Source organism: Chiloscyllium punctatum, chromosome 32, assembly GCF_047496795.1.
Source record: "Chiloscyllium punctatum isolate Juve2018m chromosome 32, sChiPun1.3, whole genome shotgun sequence".
NCBI classification, from domain to species: Eukaryota; Metazoa; Chordata; class Chondrichthyes; order Orectolobiformes; family Hemiscylliidae; genus Chiloscyllium; species Chiloscyllium punctatum.
Window position 1 is genome coordinate 52,764,118 of NC_092770.1, and position 25,252 is coordinate 52,789,369.

Genomic DNA, 25,252 nt, shown 5'->3' on the forward strand with positions numbered 1-25,252 from the left:
TATAAACCAACCCAGTTATCGTGTGGGCGGCACAGTGGCACAGTGGTTAGCACTGCTGCCTCACAGCGTTCAATTCCCACCTCAGGCGACTGACTGTGTGGAGTTTGCACATTCTCCCCGTGTCTGTGTGGGTTTCCTCCGGGTGCTCTGGTTTCCTCCCACAGTCCAAAGATGTGCAGGGCAGGTGAATTGGCCATGCTAAATTGTCCGTAGGGGTAGATGTTGGGGTACGGGTGGGTTGCGCTTCGGCGGGGCGGTGTGGACTTGTTGGGCCGAAGGGCCTGTTTCCACACTGTAAGTAATCTAATCTAAAAAAATAAAATCACTATCTTCCAGAGGAATTTCCAGAGGAAAGTGTGACTTATGAAGTCACACTTTAAAACCAACTCTATACAACCTTTATCTAAACCTCCAAAGTAATATTTCTTCCATCATTAGTCCCTCTGGAAGAGTAAATGTATCAGCCATCAGTAAGTGACTATCATCATCATCATCTTTGTCTGTCATCATCATCTTTGGTTCACCTCCTTGATTGGAAGAATAAGGAGAAACTTCTTCCATCTGAGCTCAAATATTCAGAACCTCCGGTGTGTGATTCAATAATAATAATAAAAAATTTGACTGTTCTGAACTATCTTTAACTTCCCATGTTGAGGGAACTTGCTCCACCTTCAGCACAGAGACAATTTTGCTAGTCATTTCTTTTCCTGATGCGCTCTTCTGACCATTCCAATGTTCTGAATACTATAACAGGTTTCCTGTTTAGCTTCCAGCTTTAATAAACGTTAATGTGCCCAGTTTTATTACTAGACAAGCATATTTTATTTACATCACTTTTCAATGTAAGCATTCTCCATTATAATTATGGCACGCCTCTGTTTGTTCCCTATATAGCATTCCCAGATTTTGTATACCTCCAACTTCTTTATTAATTCCCATATGACCATTTTCCCAGACGCATCTCCCTATGTGGCATACCATCGGTATCTACCAGAATTCTTGCTTCCCAGATTTTTGAGAATTGGTGCTCAGTCTTAAGAATTACCTTGTTAGCCTTTTGGAATTATTCCATCATCATGACTTCCCTCGCATTCTCAATTTTTTTCCATCTCCAGTGATCAAAACCACTGATCCCATAATACTATTTGTTCTCTTGCAAAGTCAACGAATGTCTGATTAGGTTTCTTTCTAAATTTTACTTAATAAGCTTCAGGAATGTACTTGTAAGCACCAAGCATTACTGTTACTAGCTTCATAGTCAGCATAGTCCTTTGACTAATGTACAAACTTACAGCTTACCTATCGAGGTATCCTGTGACACATTCATGTCCAAACACCTTTCGGCCATTTCCACTTCACAGCAACCTTTTAAATGATGCAAAGCATCCTTTAACTCCATCCACTGTAAATTTAGGCACTAAACTTAGATTTCTAGTTAAATCAAATCCCTCGGAATCAGAATCATTCTTTAAACTACTAGCTTTTCTTTCCTCCTTTATTGGAAACCTCTCTGATTAAGTCATGCTATCTGGTTTCTTAGGTAAAGCTGTTTTCAGTCTCATTTCCCTTTCCATTGCGTTTCTTTCTCTACCCTTTCCATTTAATTTCCTTTTCCCCCTTCTTGCTTCTATCTCTCTTATCCTTTGAATTAAAATTTTTTCTTTCCATTTTTTTGTCTAAATTATTTTCTTTCCATTGCTTCTCAATCTTATCTATGATTTGGAGATGCCAGTGTTGGACTGGGGCGTACAAAGTTAAAAATCACACAACACCAGGTTATAGTCCAACAGGTTTAATTGGAAGCAATAGTTTTCGGAGTGCCACTCCTTCATCCTGATGAAGGAGCACCACTCCGAAAGCTAGTGCTTCCAATTAAAGCTGTTGGACTACAACCTGGTGTTGTGCAATTTTTAACAGTCTTATCTAATTCTACTGGTGACACAATTTCAGGTTTCCCACTTCAATCATCTCATTCTTACAAGATCCTGCATTTATTTTGATATCCAATTTATCCACTAACACTCTGAATAGAACCTTAGATAAATATTTCAAATAGTCCACTTTTACAATGTGTAATCTCAGCAAAGTCTTGGCAAAAGTCATTGGTGAGGCCTCTTCTGGAATACTGTGTCCAGTTCTGGTCACCCAGTTATAGGAAAGATATTATCAAGCTGGAGAGGGTTCAGAAGAGATTTACTAAGTATAGAAGGTTTGAATTATAAAGAAAGGCTGGATAGGTAGGGACTTTTTCTACTGGAGCAGAGGAGGTTGAGTGGTGACCTGATAGAAGTTTATAAAATATACCTAGATAGAGTTGATGGTAGTTGTCTTTTCCCTGGAATGGGGGATTTCAATACTTGGAGGCAGATTTTTAAAGTGAGAGAAGAGAGATTTAAAGTAGACATCAGGGTCAATTTGTTTTTAAACACAGAGGGTGGTTCATGGGTGGAGTGAACTTCCTGAGGAAGTGGTAGATATGTTTAAACATTACAATTACAATGTTTAAACAACATGTAGATAAGTACATGAGTAGGAAAGGTTTGGAGGGATATGGATCAGGAGCAGGCAAGTGGTACTGGTTTAGTTTGGGATTAAGTTTGGCATGGACTGGTTGGACTGAAGGGTATGTCACCATGTTGTATGACTCTATGACTGTAACAGTCAAAGCCATTTTGAAATGCAGATCCATGTAATGAACTTTACAATAACTCTTCTACTTTTATGTCTGATAGATCCATGTCCTCATTTCTTTAAAAAGTCATAAATGCCTCCTGAATTCAATGAATTTCCATCACACAGAATTGCCACCTTACTTTGATCTGACTGATGTTGTCTAAAAAATTAGATCACAGAGTGTAGCCTGGCTCAATTGATATTTTGAGTTTGCAATTTGATTACCATGGAGGTCAGACACTGAACATATTCATACAAGTACTTTCAACAAAAAGAACACAAGTTTATTATTATATGAAATAAAAAAGCAAAGCAATATAAGGAAATTTACAAAGATTAGTCATAAGCAACAAAAATATTCAGCAAGTCTTTCCCCCCAGCAATATCCTTTACAGCCACTCAGTCCCAGGAAGCTATCATTCATAACTTCACACAATTAATGTTTCAACTGACAAGGTCCCAAGCATTTCCTCACTGGGAATTTCTACATGTTCATCTGATATGATTCCCTTCATCACTCCCACAGACACAGATACAGGCTGACTCACTGACTTTCTCACTGAACTCTTAAGGAAAAACAAATCTCATGGCTTTTTCCAGTTAATTTCACTACCTTAAGGCTGAAAAATAGTCCATCTGCTGGTATGAATCTTTTCTTGTGAACTGAACCTGCTCCTCACATCTGGTGTCTTACTCTCTGAAGTGTAAAAGCTCAATTTAGGAAACACTCCAGCAATCATCTCAACAGGTATCTTGTACAATCATTCAGCTCAAGTAACTTGATTTCTTGGAAATGCTGTTTGACAAAGAAGTTTTTAAAAATCTGGCCATTTTAAAAAAAGGCATGTACATAGAACTGAAAACTAAAAACCCATTCACCTTTACTTTAAAACTGAAGGCCCTAACTAATAATAGTAACAGCTATTATTATAGTAAAGTTTCATAACAAGGTAAAAATAATCAAATGGAAAGGCAAAAGAATTTTTAAAGCAGCAAATTACATGATCTGAAGTCTGTTGCTTGAAAAGGTGGTAGAGGTGAATTCAGTTGTAACTTTCAAAACAAAATTGAATATATACATTAGAAAAGTTTTTTTAAGATTGTAGAACTGTAGAGAAAGGGCAAGAGAGTGGAGCATTGTGACAAAATTGTCAGTGTGACAAAAAAGATGAATGGATGATGGCTGTAATGTAGGATTCAAGGGTTCTTGAGAAACACTCCGCGATTCTGCTGCCTGGCATCAACAAAGCACAAAATGTCAACCAGCTGAACCCTGACTAGGGGCCCTGCTCAAATTACACATCAAATTGGCCAGATTGTCTCTAAAATAAGCATTGTAGCACACATTAAAATAAAACCTGTTTGACAATGAAAAGCACTTTATTTTTCCCCTTCCTCCAAACTGCTTAAAAACACCTTTACTAACACTTATCCTTTGAAAGTTTTCTTAATAATAAAATTGGTTTCAAATTGCTACAAGCAGTAGAAAAAAAAACTTCAAATCAGAAATTGAATGCTATATTTACATGTGCCACACCTATACCTATATCCGTCTGCCATGCTTTCAGAGGAAATCAATTTTGTTTTTTAATTTACATTCACATAATAATGAAGAAGTGGAAAGAGGAAGGCTGCAGTTTATTTTGTTCTTTGGAGCTGTTAACATCATGATTTTGACCGAAATATTATCTCAAGTTGCTTTTGCTTTGATGCAGGACTCAGCTTAGTAACTCTGGACATGCAAGTCTTGTGTATGCAATAACAGCCTAAAATAAACTGTTTGGATCCACTCAGGCCACTTGTCTGGAACACTTAAAACAACTTAACACATTGCATCTTAACACATTTCATAAGATCTAAAATGGCTTTTGTATTCAGATTACGAAAGAAAATTGACTTTCTATAAACGGGGAAGTTTAAGAATATTTTTATGCATAATGTAGGGTTTTGGACAGTTTTAAAATTGTGGGGTGTGGTTTTAAATTTGAATAGGAATCCAAAGACTTCATGTTGTCAACTTCATGAGATGACACAAGTCTGAAATCAGCATTGCAAAAATGTTCACCATTCCTACATCAAGTTACCTCTCATATAAACTAAATGCCTATGAGTGAATTAATTTTTAAAAAATCATTAGCAGAATATATGAGGAGGAGCCATTGGTTACAATTTAAAATCACAATTGTGGCCTATGACCATAACAACTTGTGACTTCAGTGTCAGCAGTCAAATCTTTGGGTAAGTTCGCAACAGCCTTTAGTACTTAACCATACACTTCCTACCAAATGATTTATTGCCATTAAAGATTGTACACTAGGCGCTGCATGATACAATGACTTATATGTTAGCTTTTTGATTTCTAAAGAATGATTCCACAATTCCAACCTGGCATAGATGGATGCACTGAAGTAAACTCTCTAGCTACTCTGGGGTTTGAAGTCAAAATGAGTTGCCACAAATTTAATAGAATCTTAAGTTGCCAGGAAGAGAGTGTAAATGGCTTTCCAACGTGTTGCATGTTAGCATGCTGACTCACATGCTATACAAGTGGAAAACAGACATGGACCCATGATTTGGATGTGACACTAGATTGTCTGAACTGAAAGGCCCACGTGTTACTTTTAATTCCAGGAATACTGAACAACATTGCGTCTTTCGATGGAACATGTTATTTATGCTGATTTTCAATCCCCACACAAACCCTAGGTTCAGATGTCTGCATGAGGACTTTGTTCTATTTCCCCTGAGGTAACAGATCTGTTACCAGTTTTTGCACAATTTACCACTGGATACACTTGAATAATTTTGTATTGCAGCGAGCACTGATTGAAGAATTAATACTGTTGTATTTTAGTTCTCTCCTTTCTCCATATCTGAACTGTGTATTTTTAGGATTGACCAATTTAATTGAGTGCAATGGATATGCTAATCCCTATAATAGCATACATTAACAAGAAAAACATTGGAGTGCTGATATAGGTGGTTAGAGCCTGACAGGTGCCAAAATATTCCAAGTTGAAAATTAAGTGTAATTTTCTCATGATCCACTTCAATAACTGACAACAGTTCAGCTTTCAGCCAAAATCCATTTCCTTTAATGGGATTGGGTTAATTAGGGAGGAAACCATCCCAAAATTGTTCGCCACACTTATAATCATAACATCAATGGATGATAATGAAGTTGATTGAAGTTAATTCAGGAAAAATAATTGTTAAGAAAGCAGCAAGCAGCAAATTCCATCTTCTATAAGCATCATGGATTCGCTGAGGCAGCAACACCAGCAAAGTCCAAGGATTAACAATCTCTTCTGAGTTAACTGATCTTGATCAGCACGGCAGTACAAAGGTTACAATTGTGCCTCTGGGTTAAGTATAAGAAATTAGCTATTGCTTCCAATTCTAATCATTAGCCAGCAATTTTGCCAGCGGTATTGTTGGTTCAAGCAACTGTGATGCACCCCACATTAGTTTTGCATTCAAAGTCTCAGGAAAGATATATGTCTGAAAAAAGTACTGCTCATAGTCTCCCGTTTCCCCTTCTGGTTCTGAGAAACATCTGTAAGACAGAGGGGAGAAACATGGGACAAGAGTAGGCCATTCAGCCCCTTTAGCCTGCTCCACCAATTAGTAAAACCATGGCTGATCTGAGGCATATATCCCTTGATACCCTTGCTTAATAAAAACATGTCCCAGATTTAAATCTAACATACAGGCAGCACGGTGACACAGTGGTTAGCACTGTTGCCTCACAGCACCAGAGACCTGGGTTCAATTCCCTCCTCAGGCGACTGACTGTGTGGAGTTTGCACATTCTCCTTGTGTCTGTGTGGGTTTGCTCCGGTTTCCTCCCACAGTCCAAAAATGTGCAGATCAGGTGAATTGGCCATGCTAAATTGCCGGTAGTGTTAGGGGTATGGGTGAGTCGGTGTGGACTTGTTGGGCCAAAGGCTCTGTTTCCACACTGTAAGTAATCTAATTGAATTAGCATTGACTGTCTTTTGAGGAGGTGCTCCAAACCTTCACTATTGTGTGCAGAAATGCTTTCTAGCATCTCCCTGAATGGACTGTCGACAATTCTTAGACTATTGCCGCTGATTCTAGAATATTCAACCTATTCTAGGAATAGCTTATCTACCTGTCTTTCCTTGTTAATATCCTGAAGACCTTGATTACATCACCCCTTAACCTTCTTTGTGCTAGAAAATGAAGGCCTGATTTATCCAATCTCTTCTCATAAACTGAAGTCCTGAAGTCCAGATATTTTCCTTGTAAACCTGAATTGAACTCCATCCAGCGCCAAAGCATCCTTCATAAGGTGTGTGTCCAGATCTGCTCACAGTTATCTCAATGGAGTTTTGTATAACTAGTGTTGAGTAACTAGGATTTTGTATAACTGCAGCATCCCTAAACTCCAGCCCATTAGATATAAAGGTCAGCATTCCATGAGCCTCCTTGACTATTTTCTGTAATTGTGAGTGGCATTTTAAGAGTATTCGCCTGAACTCCCAAATGTCATTGGGCATCCATTGTATTTAACTTTGCACCTTCTAAGAAACACATCCATTGTCGGTCTTAAATAGATAACCTGCCACTTGCATACACTAAAAACCATCTGCTGCAGCTTTGCCCATTCACCTAATGTTGTCATTAATACTGTCTACCATGCTGCCCAAATTTGCTCTGCTACAAATTTGGATATTTGACTCTTTAGGTCATTATCCAAGTCATTAATGAAAATCATGAATTGAGGCACCAACACAGATGCCTGAAGGATGCCACTTGTCAGGTCCTGCCAATTTGAGTAATTATACATATTCCAACCCTGTTTCCTGCCAGTCAACCAATTTACTATCCATGTCAGTTCAAAGCAGAGTGGTAAAGACACCAGAAAAACCAGCTGACATTCAGTGACAGGAGGGCCAGGCTGCAAGTGATAATACTACGGTAGTAAGTACCAATTCCTTGACTCTACATTTAACATCTTAGTGTCACAAAAGGCTTAATGACCTCACTGGTTTATTGAAGTAAAAGGAAATTTGAACAGTGTACGAAGCAAATGCACTAACTACAAGTTTTCTCTCCCTCCCACTTGGCAGAAGTACTTCATGAGGCCATTGCAATATCCAGCTTTACTTGTGGGCCATGCTGTGAAGACTGCAGCAGAGATGCCTTAGCAAAGGGAGTGCACTGGCTAATTAAGATGCAAGAACTGCATCCTGTGGAATCCAATGGTCTGCTCTATTGTGGCTTGTGGCAGATGAAACACAGTAGGTTTAGATTCCACACTGAGGGTGCACCAGACAAGAATGACAAAGAATAGTCCAACTCAGAACAATACTGACCCCCACCTCCACCACCCCAAGATAATCAATAGTAGAAGGAACCATCATGATCTGGACATATAGCAGTGGGAATAAAATGGTTTCTTTCATATGCCATGAGACATGGAAGATTTGAACCAAACCTAAACAAAACAGGTATGAAGGGCTTTTGCCCGAAACGTCGATTTCGAAGCTCCTCGGATGCTGCCTGAACTGCTGTGCTCTTCCAGCACTACTAATCCAGAATCTGGTTTCCAGCATCTGCAGTCATTGTTTTTACCTAATTGTATATAGAAGCTCTGGATTTGAGATTACTCTGAGTTTGAGTTCAGAGTGTACTTTGGGATTGGTGGGGCTCATGACAGAGGGAAGGGGACAATATTCAGCAGGTCGGGGGGAGCTGACACATTAGCTGGTTAGAGTGTTGGATGATTGGATATACTCAGGATAGGATACACAGGAAGTTATAGTGGCAGCAAATGCAGAGCAAGTCTGAAACTGCAATGACTGAAGAGGGGCAGTGAAGTGGCAAGTTCTTGGAGGACTTGGGTGGAGGAGGGACAGGAGATCTAGTTGGGTAAGGGACTAGGTTCTGGCTTGCTTGAAATGCAGAGTTGAACATAGGCTGAATCAACAAATTTTTCAAAGTGGTATTCAGCCTTGGCTTCTCGTTGGTGCATATGTTCTTGGTCACAGCTGCAGATGAATACTTAATGATATTGTTTTATCCTCAGACACACACTGCATGTGAAAATAGATCATGTGGGATTGGGGCTAACATACTGACATATTGAAGATTGGTTGTTGGAAAGAAAACAGAACCGATAAACAGAGTATTCTCAGGTGTCAGGCTATGACTAGTAGGTACTGCAAAGATCACTATGACAAGCTGATAGCCAAGCAATCTAAATCAACAATTTATGTCAGGGAGGGATTAAACCAGAGTAGCAGGGGAATGGGAACCTGAGTGGCAAGACAAAAGAGTGAGGGAAACAAAGATGGAAATGAAAGGTAGAAAAGGAGGCAGCAAAAGTGCAAAGCAGAAGAAACAAGGGCTAACAGTAAGTACAGCCAGAATGCAAAAGGGGCGTTAAAATGACAAGGTATTACATTTGAGTCCAGATGAATGTGCAAAGTATTTGCAATAAGGTGGATAAATTAACAGTGCAAGGCATTCTAAATGGGTATATGATAGGATTGTAATCACAGACACATGACTGCAGTGTGGAGGAGGCTAGGAACTGGATATCAAAGGATAGTCAAACTTTAGGAAGGACAGGCAGGTGTTGTAAGGGAATACTGAAATTGGTGCAATTGTGAGAAAAGATATGGATGTAAAAAACATAAATGTGCAATCAATCTTGGTGGAAGCAAACAGCAATGGAGGTGGGGAGAACCATGAGGGAGATTTGTCTATAAACCTCCAAATAGGATTGGAAAAAGGCAGGGACGGTATTAACTAGGTAATTAGCAATAAAACAAAGATGCTACAGTAGTCATGTGTCAATTTAACCTACATATAGACAGGGCAAACCACTATAACAAAAATATGGTGGTAAATAAATTCCTGGAGTAGGCACATAGATAGATAAATAGAACAGGAGAAGACCACTCAGCCAGTCGAATGTGCTCTGCCATTTAATACAACCATGGCTGAATAACTCTTCAATACTCCTTCCCTGCCCCTCCACATCATGCCTGTGACTCTTCACACCATTGCTGATCAAACATAAACTTCTACTTTAAATATATTCAATAAATGAGCTTCCACAGCACTCTGAGGTGGAGAATTCCAAGGATTCGGAATAAACAAAAAAATTGCCTCACCTTGGTCCTTAATGGCACCCTTGTTTTTAAAGTTATGTCCCTGATTCTAGACTCCTCAAACAAGGGAAACATCTTCCCTGCATCTACTTGTCTATTTCTTTCAAGTATTTTGTAGATTTCAATAAGATCACCTCATTATTCAATACATAAGAGAATACAGGCCCAGTTTGCTCATGTTCTCTTCATAGGACAGTCTCACCATTCCAGAATCAAGCTTGGTGAATATTCACCGCACTGCCTCTACGGCAATATCTTCCAAGATAGAGATGGAAACTGCATACACTACTCCAGGTGTAATCTGTCAAATGAAGACTTCACTACTCAAATCCTCGACAATATAGATTAACATTCCACAAGCCTTCCAAATAGCTTGTTATATATAGAACATAGAACAGTACAGTACAACACGGGAACAGGACCTTCAGCCCACAATGAGCATGCTGACCATGATGTCATTCTAAATTAATCCCATATGCCCACACATGATCCATAATGTCCTGCAGAGTGTTGCTAATGAAAGAGACCTTGGGATGCAAGTTCACAATTCCTGGGAAATGGAGTTGCAGGGAGAAAGCATAGCAAAGGCAGTGTTTGCTATGCTTGCCTGTATTGGTCAGTGCATTGAGTGTAGCAGCTGGAATGTCACATTACAGCGACACAGGACATTGGTTGGGCCACTTTTGGAATATTGCATTCAAAGAGTAGCAAGACAAGGAACAGTTCAGAATGCAGCATGAGGACCAAGAAGTTGATTAAGAACAGGAAATAAACTGCGCATGTAAGCTTGCAAGGAACATAAAAACAGACTTTAAGAACTTCTACAAGTAAGAAGATAAAATGTAGGCCCCCTACAATCTGAAACAGGAGATGATGAAGAATAGGAAATGGTAGAGCAGTTAAGACAAGCAGTTTAGTTCTGTCTTCACAGAAGATACGCTAGGGAAGCGAGGGTCAATTAGGAAGGAGGAAATGAAGGAGATTCGCAATAGTTAAAACAAAGAGGTGCAGAAAACATTTCTTAAACTCAGATTCTAGCAATCTCCCTCTACCATTCCTAGACACCTTGATTGACTTGGAAATTTTTGTGGTTGTGTGCACTCTGGAACCCTGCTAATATGCAAGAAAGCTTTTTTTAAAAAGAAAATCATTTTAATGTACAGCTAGACCCCATTGCAAGGCAAATAAAACATTATCAAGGCATGGAAACAAACAAAAGTAGTAAAACAATCTTCTGAACATACAAAATGCAAACTATAAGTTATACTTAAAGTTATACAAAGTTAAACATTGTTTCCCAACCAAATTGACATGGAGAATGCTGGACTTCAATTTAAGGGAAATTGGAAGGTTCTGTCAGGAGAGAATCTGCCTGACTGTAACTTTTCTAAAAAGCCAGGATGAATGTTGACATTGACATGAACATTATTTTCAAAGATGCTTCCAACTTTGATGAAATTGTTGTTCAGTACCACGACAAATTAACAAAATATATTTAAAAATCTTGATTTTCTTAACTAATTTTCATTCTGAAAAAAATACTTGTTACAAGATACCTGCATAAGTTCCAAAAAATAAGGTTAACCTTAGGAGAAAAAAATCCACAAAACCACTGCATTAGAATAACTATTGAGCACATATTAAAGACAGACAATGTAAAAGTACTTAGTTGCAATTGTCAATCAAACAAGAAGAAGTCCGAATTGCCTCAAGCAGTTGTCAAAAGACAAATTTGATCTCCCAACACATGGACAACCAAAGTGAACAATAGCTGATCCTAAGTTGGACTCCATTGCAGTACCTCCCAATATCTATAGTAATCAAATTAATGTCACTGCCAGATTGGGTTTGGCCCTATTTTGCATCGTCAATTTGATCTATCTAATTCCCATCTCGTGTCAGTACAGCTATTGATAAGTCAAAAGGGAGAAAGACTAATATTTCAAGTAAGTTACCTTTGAAGAATTTCTGATATGGGCATAATTCTATGGACATAATAAGCATTGCAAATCATATTTTGTTACAAAAATATTATCGGGTAAATTTGCTGATCCTGTGCTCGAGGTGGTAGCTTCACTCAAAGAGTCCAAGTCAGAACTGGTACCGTAACATCTTTCTAAACATAGTACCCTGATGGGCATGCGGGATCAGTCAATGTATTCTAGCTGATTATTTAATATTAAAACAGCAATAGAAAAACTTTATTTAAACTTGGTCTGATTCTCCTCAGTCATACATTTTTAAAGCATTATTGAACACTGAGTTTACAGTGGCTTTACCATGACAGTTAACAATCGAGCTGGCAGAACTGAAGAACACTGCAATGTCCACCCCACTGTCTAACAAAGTTGAGCCCTTATTAATATGCAAGCTTTTGCTCAAAGATGTCAGTTTCATGTTTATTGCTAATAAAAATACAAAACTTAAAATTACACATACAAAGTTTCCATGAAGCATTTGGAAATCTTTGATGTCCATGTAATCCTGGTTGCAACTATACCCCATCTGATTGAAAAACAAAACCTTTGTGATGTTTCACTCCCAGATGTGTCTCTCGAAACTTCAAGCCAAAAATTAATTCCCAAATCACACCAGGTCACGTGTCAAACTGGAGTTGAAAGTGATGATTCATTTGAAGCAAGTAACTGGATTTGGCTGACAGCAGGGTGTGTGAGTCACACCAGGAGTGTTATTTACCTTTGAGTCATGAGGCCTGGGTTCAAGACTGACTTGCTGCAGATTTGTGTAATAGCACGATTGGATTTGGCTGCCCTGGTTGTAATGGGATACTCCACTACTTCCAATACTGAGGTGCTAGGAACAAACCACCTCATTCATACCTGGTAAGCACTGTTTTCCTGAAAACCAATGACAACCTTGATTTCTAAGGAACCGAGTTGATATGTGGCATACTTCAGTTACATCTATATTTCATCTCAAACTTGTCTGCCTGCTGGGAAAATAGTCTTGCTCATATATTAATGGCAGTGTCCCATTTTCAATTTTTCAATGTCACTTTGTTATCACAATTCTGCAGAGCTCCAGAAACCAACTTTGCATCTAAGCACACACTAGTGGTAAAGTGGGAAATAGCAAGTGAGCTATTTGTAATGAACACCTTGGCTTTGCATTTCTCTGTACTAAATGTTTGAGTTCAAGCCCATTATAGAATCCAAGAGCACAGTATATAAAATTTCAGGATATCATATACAAGTAATTTGAAACATGGTTTGTGGTAACTGCAGCATGTTTAAAAGTAATAAGGCAAGATTGAATCCATGGCTCTTCGTTTATGATCTCTGGAACATTTTTTTTATTTCACACTTTGTGAACTACTTGATAATCAGTTAATTGGATCAATCGGTACTGTTATAATTGTATCATGTGACTAAAAAAAACCACTTACAGTGCAATGACAATGTTCCTACGTCTGAACCAGAAGACCCAGCTCAAGTCACACCTGCTCCAGAGGTGTGCAGTAACAGAAGTGAACAGGTTGAGGAAATGTATCATATGACTACCACAATAGTAGAAGGTCAACTAGTATTTCCTAATTCTTTTCTATTTAGCATTTCTGTGTACACCTTCTAGTTTGCTACTTCACAAATGCATTGAAATTATAGTACAGAAACAGGCCATTTAGCCCAACAAATCTCAGTTAGGATTTATCTTTTAGCAATAATCCTAATTATATATCCCTGTCATGTTCCATATCCCTTTATTCTTTTGTCTTTCAGCCACCTATCCAAGTAGTCTTAAATAATAAATTCATCTCTGCTCCTATTAACTCAGAACCTGTTCAATGCTCTCAAAAACCTCCGAACAATTCCTCCAGCTTCTGTCCAAAATCTCTGAATTAGTTTGATCCCTGCACCATATCATGCTGGTCACCTCTTTCATTTGATCTCTTGGAGTCACTTCAGTAGATCAGGTCAGGTCTCCAGGAGGGCTGGAAGCAGTGCCCAGCAAGTTCTTGTACTCAGCAGCACTTGGAGATGACCAAGACTGCTGCAGGAAGAGCACTTTACAACTCCAAGATTGGAGAGACCCAAGGCTGGGGGCTGTAGAGAGATGACACTGGAGGCACAGTTGGAAGCTTTGGCTCCCGCTGGACAATCCTGCTTGATATCCCCACCCACTGATCTCCTCTCCCTGCCAATGCCAACGCCAACCCCAATGCCAACGCCAACCCCAACCCCAAACCCAATCAAGCTACATACAGCAGAGCAACTCCTATGTATATAGTTTGGATTAGTCCCAGTTAAAACTGGATTAACCCCAGTGGTAGTTGACTGACCATTAAGTGGTCTTAACTGGCCAATTAAGAGCCTTAACTGGTTGCAAATCAAATATTATCCTGTGTATACAGAATTTACTCTGGGGGTGGGGAGGTGAAGAGAAAGAAAACAGGAAGGTGTCAGGATTTGTACAAGGTACCACCCAGTCTAACTAAATACCCGTCCCACTTCCAAGAGCAAGAGATTTGACCCGATGTTTCATCTTCACGTCACCTCTTAAATCTCCTCTTCTATGACAAAACTATCCCAATGTTTTTTCACATTGTTGCCCTTTTCTCTATTTTGTAATGCCATCCTCTAGGCTCAGCAGTAAACCACACTCCAAGGCAGTACAGGTCACTTTTAAAAAGTGGATTCTTCAACCTGTTCCCTCTCAATTTCATTTCTGTCAGCAACTTTGGAGAAATTTCCTCAATTTCTTTTTCACAATAAATGCATTATCCAGAATATAATTTAAGACACAGCCCAATAATGGTCACAGAATAACTCCAGAAATCCTGGATTAGAGCACAAGAGACCGAGAATTCTGGTTACCTCGTTCAAAGTATCAGTCCCTGCAAATTAAGATTTTTGATACTTAAAGTACAATGGAGAGATGCAGTTACAGATGCAAGATCTTTTTTCCATACTCCCAAGTATCTGCTCCATTGAATAATGCTGAAATTAATAATACTTTCAAGCTTTGGACAACAAACATGTCATAGACATACTATGAAAATAACAAGAAATTACGTTACTCACCCAGGCAATTATGGCCATCATGTGCCAACATAAAGCCATCGTAACAAGTACATCTGTAGTTGCCTGGAATGTTGATGCACTCATGAACACAGCCACCATTGTAGTCATTGTCACATTCATCAATATCTGAAAGACAGTTAGAAAGACATACTTCAGTAAGGCAAAGGACACTCTGGACGGCATCACAGACAAAAATAGGGTAGTTGATGGTGAGGATGACAAGCACCATAGTAATGTTATTTGTTAGTCTCAGTGAAAATGGGTTTCAAGAGAACAACTCACAGCAAACATCACAAGCAAGTAAATGGTGTGGAAACAAAAATGGAAAGAGGTGGAAGTTCATGGATGCGGGGGCAGTCACAAAACCAAGTGCAAGGAATTTTTTTTAATGTCTCTTGTTTTACAAAAAAAGCTGATAAACCTTTGAATGTAGAAGTCAAAACTTTAAATAGAATGAACTTAAAGAAATTACAAGTCATTTGGTTAAAAACTTGCCTTGCGTACCATGCACATAAACTGCTGTCAACAACGTTAAGTGACCATTAATAGAAGATCATGGCAGTGTTAACTCTAATTTTTAACAAATTATGTCCTTCATTAAAATAATCCTGCCATATAAACATGGAGTAGATTTTCTTGTCAATCAGGCACAGGGAAAAATTTCCCAACACTACAATACGGTGTTTTCTGCAGGTCATAAAACCAGCCTCAACCATGGGGTGCAATCCACACTTGAATTAATCAGAATATACTAATAAAACAAAGTATAAGCCAATCACATTGTTCAAAAGCTTTTGATGGTTATTTGGTTTTTTTGCCCCCTCATTTAGTTGAAGAACTCAGGGCTCAAAGGGAAGGTTTACAGGTTTCATTTATATATTAAACATTTCACAAAAATTCTGAGACTCCACAACATATTTATCATTGTCTGAGTCCTCTCATTATGGTTTATATTTGGAGGCCTAAGTCCATCCTAAAGGCCTGAGCTATATATTTTCTAAATCAACCTGTTCAGAGATGTTATTATAGACTGTAGGAGCAGGTGCGACTTGAATCCAGGCCCTCTGGAAAAAGCCTGAGCTATTTCTTCCATACTTGTTACCATTAGCTGAACAAAGTTTTCAATCCCACTTGTGCCCTCAATTAGATGGTTGCAATAGTCTGCACCAATGCAATGTAGAGAATTTCTCAATATACAGTGTTTTAGCACAGTATTTTTGTATTTCCAAATACAAAGAACACCAGCAAGGGAAAATAGAAGAGCTGGTGAAAGAGTTCCTCAGACCTGCTATGCAATTCTACATCAAATCCATTTTCATAATCTGTCCTGGTTTCCCTTCATCCTTTGGATGTTGAAAACTCTACTAACCTCCATTTTGAATGTACCCATTGATTATGATGAAGGCTTGTGGATGGTTAAAGAAAAGATTTCTCCATAACTCAGTCTTAGAAAGGTCAACCCCTATCTGAAGGGGAATGCTAAGATAGTGGTTCACAGGAAATCAATTACAAATTATTCTTGAAATGAAACTAAGTTGGCCAATCAACGGTTGAAAGAACAAGAAGAATGATACTAGCATCAGTGATTCATCTTGTCTTTTCTTAAGAAGAGTTGAAAGTGATAACTGTAAAAGAAAAGCATCATCTTCTTGGAGTCAGTCAAAAGCAAACACTGGTTCCAAATTCTTTTAAGTGGACCAATATCCTGAAATCTTGAAACAATGAAAATTAACCACATTCTGAGCAATAAAACATTCCAACATGTATTCTTAAAATCTGGAAAATACATTTCAAAATATTTCAAATTGAAACTTACAGAAGGTACAATACCATTTAACTTTTGTACATACAGCATGTTCCACCCTAAGGTACCTCAACACAATTACAATTCTTTGGATATTTACAAAATGCATTCCATGTCAAGAGTACAGCCTGAAGGGTTCTGCACAGTTTGCAGCCCCTCAGAGTACTGTGACAGAGAGGCCTTATAAAGTGGTCTTTTCCCATTACAGCTCTGCAGCAACAACAGCAGCACAACACCAGATCTAACAAAAGTCACTGCGTGTAATCTTCCTTAATTTGTTTGTAACATTTCACACTTGTGTTTCAAACACTGGCACCACACTTCAACATCACACTTTGTTGTTTCACTATTATCATGCAAATTTAAGCACAACACTTTGATCGGATTAGCTCAGATTTTGATTTTTAATGTGAAAAATTATGACTATGAATAATTATAGATAACTACTAAATTTTACAACTGAAATAAAACCAAATTTGTTTTTAAATTTAGAAAATCACTTTCTTTACCAGATTTTCTAAGTTCACATATGTTTCAAATTAAATAATTAAGTACACCAATAAAATGCTGATGTTTATTAATGGTTTTATTCAGAAAATCAGTCTGAATGGCAAGCTGAGGGCTGAGTTCATATTTTTCAGATATATTGTTCTGACAAAAACCATCAACTTCTTCACATTTGCCTTAAATTCTCAGCATGCTGCAGTCTGTCAACAAGAGCTCAAAGTGCCTCATTCTGCCAGATACAAAAGGCATCTGTTTTATTCCACCAACTTCTAAATAAGAGTGCAGTAAAATCTTTAGAAACTTCTACTTTAAGCAACATCCTTAATGTAATTACTTACTTACTGGCAAACTTTAAATCTATTCCTTTATTAACACAGACATACTCTCTCTTCAATTCCTCCAATAAATGTAATATACAATGGACTTTTACAATTTCCTTTTCCCACAGTGCACACAGGGACAGCACCTGAACCAGCATATGCTTCTTTAAACATTTCACCCATAGGAGGGCCAAGGAGATCATAGAAGGGGCATCTATTCTAGCCATGCAAGATGACAAGGCTGAAGAATCACACCAGATTAAAGAATTAAGATCCCCATCTTCACATTCTCCTCCCTACAGGTCACTAGACACAAACAGACTTCCACTCCCTTTTCTGTTTCATTCAGAAAGGTTAATATTCATCCATTCTTAAACTCTCCTTTCTGGCAGATCTACCACAGCAAAGAGAGGCCCAGAAAACATGTTTCTTCACTCCCCATGCATCAGCTCAGACTTTTCAACCAAGTTAAACAAGTAGGCTGAGGAGATGACAGATTCATGGAGGTACAGAGATCCGCCAAACCAAAAACTGTCCCATGTTTCTCCTGCTCTTATTTTCACTCCATAACCAATCCACAATCTGTGCTAATTAGAAGAGACATTGCAATCAGGTTGAATTCTTAACAACCCGAAATTCCAGTTGCATTCAAAGGTGTCAGAACAGCAAAAATAATAGAATGATGCCCATGATAAACTCAAGTTCTGTCTGGAAACTCTAAATTATCCAAAATAAACCTGTGCTTCCAAATAAACCTGTTGGATTATAACCTGGTGTTGTGAGATTTTTAAACTTTGTCCACCCCAGTCCAACACTGGCACCTCCAAGTTATCCAAAATCATGCAAGATTGTCACTTGAGTGCACCAAACCCTCGGTGGAGATTAGGCCGTGTTGGAGTGTAAAACCGCAGCACTACTATGTACTACTAAGACTTTATAAAGCTCTGGTTAGGCCCCATTTGGAGTACTGTGTCCAGTTTTGGTCCCCACACCTCAGGAAGGACATACTGGCACTGGAACGTGTCCAGTGGAGATTCACACGGATGATCCCTGGAATGACAGGTCTAGCATATGAGGAACGGCTGAGGATACTGGGATTGTATTCGTTGGAGTTTAGAAGATTAAGGGGAGATCTAATAGAGACGTACAAAATAATACATGGCTTTGAAAAGGTGGATGCTAGGAAATTGTTTCTGTTAGGCGAGGAGACTAGGACCCGTGGACGCAGCCTTAGAATTAGAGGGGGTCATTTCAGAACAGAAATGCGGAGACATTTCTTCAGCCAGAGAGTGGTGGGCCTGTGGAATTCATTGCCACGGAGTGTAGTGGAAGCCGGGACGCTAAATGTCTTCAAGGCCGAGATTGATAGGTTCTTGTTGTCTAGAGGAATTAAGGGCTACGGGGAGAATGCTGGTAAGTGGAGCTGAAATGCGCATCAGCCATGATTGAATGGCGGAGTGGACTCGATGGGCCGAATGGCCTTACTTCCACTCCTATGTCTTATGGTCTTATGGTCACTCCAAGCAAGCTGTCGTTTGACATCAAGATCTCTCCAAAAGGAGATTCAAACTCCACAAGCAGGCTCAACCTCTCAGAGGTTTAAAAATACAGTCAAAGGGAGAGAAGAGTACATTGATCCCATAGAAAACTTTACAGCAGAGGTTTACATTGCTAAAGCATAGTAGATTCCATCACTGAGTTTGTCAACCATTTTGGAGCACACGGCAACATCTTGGAACAGATCCACAAGCAGTTCTTCACTCCAGCAAGTAACAGGATGAGCTTAATATGAAAACTTGAAGGCATGGGATTTGGGGTAGCGTTTTGATGTGAATATAAAACTTGTTAGCTAACAGGAAACAAACAGTAGGAATAAATGAGGCTTTTTCTGAATGGCAGGCAGCAACTAGTGGGGTACCTCAGGGATTGGTATGAGGACTCCAGTTATATGCTAACAATTTAGATGAGGGAATTAAATGCAATATCTCAATTTGTAGATGACACAAAGCTGGTTGGAAGGATGGGCTGTGAGGAAGATGCAGAGATGTTGCAGTGTGCAATGGACAGGTTGAGTAAGTAGGCAAATGCATAGCAGATGAAGTATAATGTGAATAAATGTGAGATTATCTACTTTGGTAGCAGAAATAGGAAGGTAAGTTATGACTTGAATGGCTGTAAATTGAGAGAGGGCAGTTGTTCCTTAAGACCTAGGTGGCCTCATGCATCAGTCACTGAAAGTGTGCTTGCGTTTGCTGTACAGGAGGCATTCATAGGGAGAGGATTTGAGTACAGGAACAAGGATGTCTTACTGCCATTTTACAAGTCACTGGTGAGGCCACACTTGGAATATTGTGTGCAGTTTTGACTTCCTTACCTGAGGAGGGATGCTCTTCCCATAAAGGGACCGCAGCAATCATTTACCAAATTAATTCCTGGGATGGCAGGACTAAGTTATGAGAAGAGATTGAGTCCGTTAGGATTGTATTCAATGAAATTTCCAAGAATGCGGGCGAACTTTGCTGGTTTCTATGAAATACCAAAAGGACTAGACAGGTTTGATGCAGGAAGGCTATTTCTGAGGGTGGGAGAATTCTGAATAAGGGGTAATAGTTTAAGGACAAGGGGTAAACCTTTCAGGACTAAGATGAGTAGAATATTCTTCATCCAGAGAGTGGTGAGCTGGGAAATCAAGAAAGTGGTTGAGGCCAAACCTCAAGGAGGAGGCAGTTTCAGCTCTTGGAGGTAAAGGGATATGGGGAAGGGTAGAATTATGGTATTGAGCTCCATGATCAGCCATGATCATATGGAATGGTGGAGGAGGTTCAAGGGGTCAAATGGCCTCATCCTGCTCCTATCTTCTGTCGTTCAATGTCAGAACAGCTGCATATCCCATATGAGTCACGGAGCCATTGTGAAGCAGCTTTGCTCATGTAGCTCAAGGCAGATCAGGCAGAGAGTGTTTTCACCTCAGAAGAATTCCTGCAGGATAGTAAAGTCTCCTAAGAGGAGCTGGGCCACAAGCAGTTCATCTGCTGTGATGGATTGCTAGACAAATTCAACACACGGCTCAGCATAATCTTCCTCGTTGTAAAGAGCAAGGGTGTGGCAGTAACAGTTGATTGCAAAATGGCTTCACTCTCATCCTGAACAAGTGTACACCAAGAATATTTAAAGGTGGATGATACAAGACTGTTCTTCCCATTTTTCACCAGATTACTCTTCGATATTTCAACATTGAATGCTCAACAAAAAGTGTAGGAAAGAATGGGTCTCTGCTTTGCTCTGTGCCAACAGAATAGCACCAAAAAGCTACTATTTCTTAGAATTGGAAATCTATGCTAAGGTAGACACTTCCACAATGTATCTGACAGATGAAGCAATCATTGGTGCAGCACATTCTTCAACTGAGGAAGCCAACGGCCCTGAAGAGTCCAATGAGTGCTTGCCCTCACTAACCTGGTTCCCTGCCTGAGTCTGAAGAGATGCTCTGGGATTTCATATTGCAGCACAGGAACATGGAAAAATATATTTGACTACACTAAAATGGACAGACTGTCAACCTCATCCAAAGACAACATCATAAGTAGAAAAAGATTGAGTTTTTCTGGACCTGACACCCAACATGTTTCAATGTCATTTACTCTACAAGGTCAGACCATTGTAAGGTGTGAGCCAATTGAAAATAAACACATTCCACATACATACTGTGTATGCATTTGGGATTTTTGTTTTGGCAGAGCACATTTGAAGGCAACATGGCTTATATAGGAATTTCCTTGGTTAACCTGAATCCCTGCTAAGCACCAAATGTTTGGGCAAATCCCCTGCAATTCAATTCATTATTATCTCATTGTATTGCGTCTGGTTCTGAGTACAAAGTTTACATAATAAACATTTGTGAAACTTTTCCCAAATGCTTTTTGAAAATTTAAATAACTACCCATACCTACTTCATCCCAGATAACTTGAATATATTTGCCAAAGTTAGTTTCCCTTTAATCAATTCAGATGTATTCTGCTGAACCATGTTATGATTTTCAAAGTGCCCTAACAATACATTCCAACATTTTGACTACTCTTGATATTAGGTTAATGAACCTATAAGTTCCTGCTTTTTCTGCTCTTCCTTCCTGAAATAGTAGTGATTTGTTTGTTACCTTCCAATCCTTGAGCAGTGTTGTACAATCCAAGAAGTCTACAAGATCAAAACCAATATTCCCCCATCTCTGCAGCTACCTCAAAACTCTAAGCTGCAGATGTGTAGGTCCAGAGCAATTCATTACGACACAGTGCCATACATTTCAGAGTCATTTTACGAATTGAAGGAGATCATTTGGTTCATAGGGTCCATGCCAGGAGTAGTATTTTTTCTGATACAGATTTCTTTAAGTTCCTCATTTTCTCTAGACCCTTGTCTCCCTAATATTTCCAGAGTGCTTTTCATGTCTTGTCCACGAAGACAAACGCAGAGTACTTGTTAAACATCTTTACCACTTCCTCATTTCCCATTATAATTTCAAGGTCACTGCCTCTAGCAGGCCCACGTTTACCTTTACGCCTCGTTTCCCATGTACATACCTATAGAAATTGTTACAGTCTGTCTTATTTAAAGAAACTTGGTCAATCCTTATATTTGCTTTTTTTATTTCTATCACTTGCTTGGCCCTCACTGGAAAAATTCTGAATTTCTCTCCAAACATACAGGTTCACTATTCACTCTTTTTATTATTCTCTAAAAAGTTGACAAACCTTTTATTCTCTCCTCTCATGTTTGTAGCCAATTGCTTTCCTGTTCTGAATGGTTTCCAACCAACTGGTGTGGCCTCCAGCCACCTAGAGTGGCATGTCAGCTGGTTTTGCATTTGCCTGCTGCCATCCCACTACTCTGACTAACCTAAATGCTTTCTCATTCTTCTATTTACCTACAGTCCCTGAGAGTCTGTGGAACTCAAGTTGGTTGGCGGTATGGTGGCTCAGTGGTTAGCACTGCTGCCTCACAGCACTAGGGACCTGCATTCAATTCCAGCCTCAGGCTGTGTGGAGTTTGCACATTCCCCCTGAGACTGCGTGGGTTCCTCTGAGTGCTCTGGTTTCCTCCCACAATCCAAAGATGTGCAGGTTGTGTGAATTGGCCATGCTAAATTGCCCATAGTGTAGGTTATTAGTCAGGGGGAATTAGAGGGTAAGGAAATGGGTTCGAGGTGGGTTACTCTTCGGAGGGTCAGTGTGGACTAGTTGGGCTGAAGAGTATTATTTCTAATCCTCAGTCAGGAGCAGTGAACAAGTTAAAGCCTAGAAGAAGAGATGGTGAAATCCTTTGTGATGAAAAGAATGTTGAAGGAATTGGTGATCAGGATTGATAACCTCTAAGCTGAGTGGGAGGGCTTAGCCAATGCTCAAGATTGTCTGAATTGTCTCTACCATTCAGTACAAAATGTGCAGAATCAACTGCAATTTCTCTGATAATTCAAGTTAATTTCTCTTGATTCCCAATTTTAAGAATACAGTCAGTGCTTGCTTTTCTTGGTTTTCCTTAGTAACCTGTATAAATCATACAAACAGATTATAGTCAAGCAGGTTTATTTGAAAGTAAAAGCTTTCAAAGCACTCCTCCTTCATCAGATAGCTATGGGGCAAGTACATAGGACACAGAATTTATAGAAACAGATTCAAGTGGCATACAACTGATGCGATGTATTAGACAAACCTAGATTGCTGTTAAGTCTTCAATCGCTTAGGATGAGAAGTATCTAAATCCCAGAATTTCTTTCAAGTCACTGTCCCAAGATAATTAAAAAAGGGGGACACCTCAGCTCAGACAGTGCAGTAAAGGTGTGAGGTTAGAGTCTGTCTGTATCCCAACCTGGAGTCAGGTTGGTTTTATTTCCAAAGTAGGAATTTATAAAATGTCATTGACTGACTGCCTACAGATTGTGTGCTTTTTGAACAAGATAGAATGTATCTGAAAATACAAATCTTTTACTTATGAATTCTGTGTCCTATGTACCTTGCCCACCAGCTACCTGACAAAGCTCATACTTTTGAATAAACCTGCTGGACGACAACCTGGTGTTGTGAGGTTTTTAACTTTGTCCACTCCACATCATTCTTTCAGCAAATTGCTGAAGTCCTTTATTTATTTATTTACAGAAGTCTAGTTACTGATGTTGAACAAACAATAGCATGGTTTATTGGACAAATTGTTTACTAATCTCTCTTTTCCAGTTATCTCTTAATCCGTTTGATTTGTTGTCTGTACGCTTTGGATTCTTTTTTGCTAAGTTATGGGCCATCACAAACTGTAAAGACCAATGTTGGAGAATATGATGGAACATAGATGGATTCACAACAAAAAATGAACAGACATGTGCTAAACAAAGAGAAAATAGAAGCCAAGGAATTTACTTGAGTTGAGGTCCATCATACCTGCCAGTATGATTAGAAACAACAGCAAAAACAAGAGTTAACCAAATCAATTTTGGTGCTGTTCATGGAAGAAAAATAATTGAACAAGGAAGAGTTTGAACTGAAACAATGCCAAGAACGTATCTGAACAGGTATCTGTTGGTAAAGAACAGAGAGTAAGAATACAATAGAATGCAGAAAACAGAAAAATCTGAGGGTACATATGTATCTTTCAAAGCAGGATTTTAGATGGAGAATGACATGGGTAAAATTGGATTTTATGCTTGGGGTCTTGATTATAAAAATAAACAAGTAATCTTAATCTGGTCAAGACAGCATGTTAAATCATAGATGGAAACATGTGAACAGTTTTGAATATGCCATTCTAGAAAGGTACTGCAGCCATCAAAACGTGCAGTTGATGGCTAGAGAATGCTAGGATGGGGGATATATGAGACACACTTGAAAAGCTAAAACAGTTTTCATCACAGCAGAGAGGCTTAGGGCCAGCCCAAATGGAAAAATTCAAAGATCTGAAAAGGATTAAGAAAGTAAATAGTGGAAGATTATTTTCAAAGGACACTGAATAGGCAAGGAGGGAGACTAATGTTAGGATTAATGCTAAAAGCGCAAGAGGGGTTTAATATAAAGCGTTACTAGAATCTGGAATGTAACTAGGCTATTGAACCAGTCAATCCTAGCATTTTTAGGGGCCCTTTCTGAGAGATCCCAATGCAAGCCATGAAGTGGAATGGAGTTGCACTAGTTCAGAAATGAGGCTTTAGTCTAAACTGATCTGACTAGTATATAAAAGAGAAATCACTTTTATGATTTTACACCTTATTCTAAAACTTCCTCTGAATAAAGCTTGGATCAAGCATTTGGTCTTGAATAAGCTGAATATACAGCACTGAAGTTGTCTAGTAAATTACAACAAAAGGGATCCTCTTTTTATCCTAAGTCCATGCTATCATCCATTATATCACTTGTCTCTATGTTTTGTTCACCTCAGATCTACTGATTAGTGCCTAAATGGTCATGTCACCTGTGTTCTCCTTGAAGTGAGATCATCAGCTCAATGTCTGCTGATGCTTCCTCCTGACCCATAGGTAGATTTAATTCACTTATCCAGGGATGTTATGGAACATCTCTGCTGCAAGTGAGGCTTGAACTCCAGTCTTCTGGGCCAGAGGCAGGGACTCTATTAGTGCACTAGAAGAGCCCTCCCTCCTTGGTGATATCCTTGGAATTTTGTCAGTGGTGGTCCCTCACTCTCAGGCAGAACAAGAAAGTAGGTCACAATTCCATCGAGCTGGAACCACGCCATCCACTAGGCAGCAAAACCACTGAACTAACCAG

General features: G+C 39.1%; 1 protein-coding gene across 2 annotated transcripts in view; it reads right to left on the minus strand.

The window, feature by feature from the left end:
- Positions 1 to 25,252, minus strand: part of scube1 (signal peptide, CUB domain, EGF-like 1) — a 274,231-nt gene that overhangs the window by 217,286 nt on the left and 31,693 nt on the right. For both annotated transcript variants that reach the window (XM_072552384.1, XM_072552385.1), the window contains exon 3: positions 14,858 to 14,983. In XM_072552384.1, coding sequence (XP_072408485.1) covers positions 14,858 to 14,983 — 126 coding nt within the window. The remainder of the gene's footprint in view (positions 1 to 14,857; positions 14,984 to 25,252) is intronic.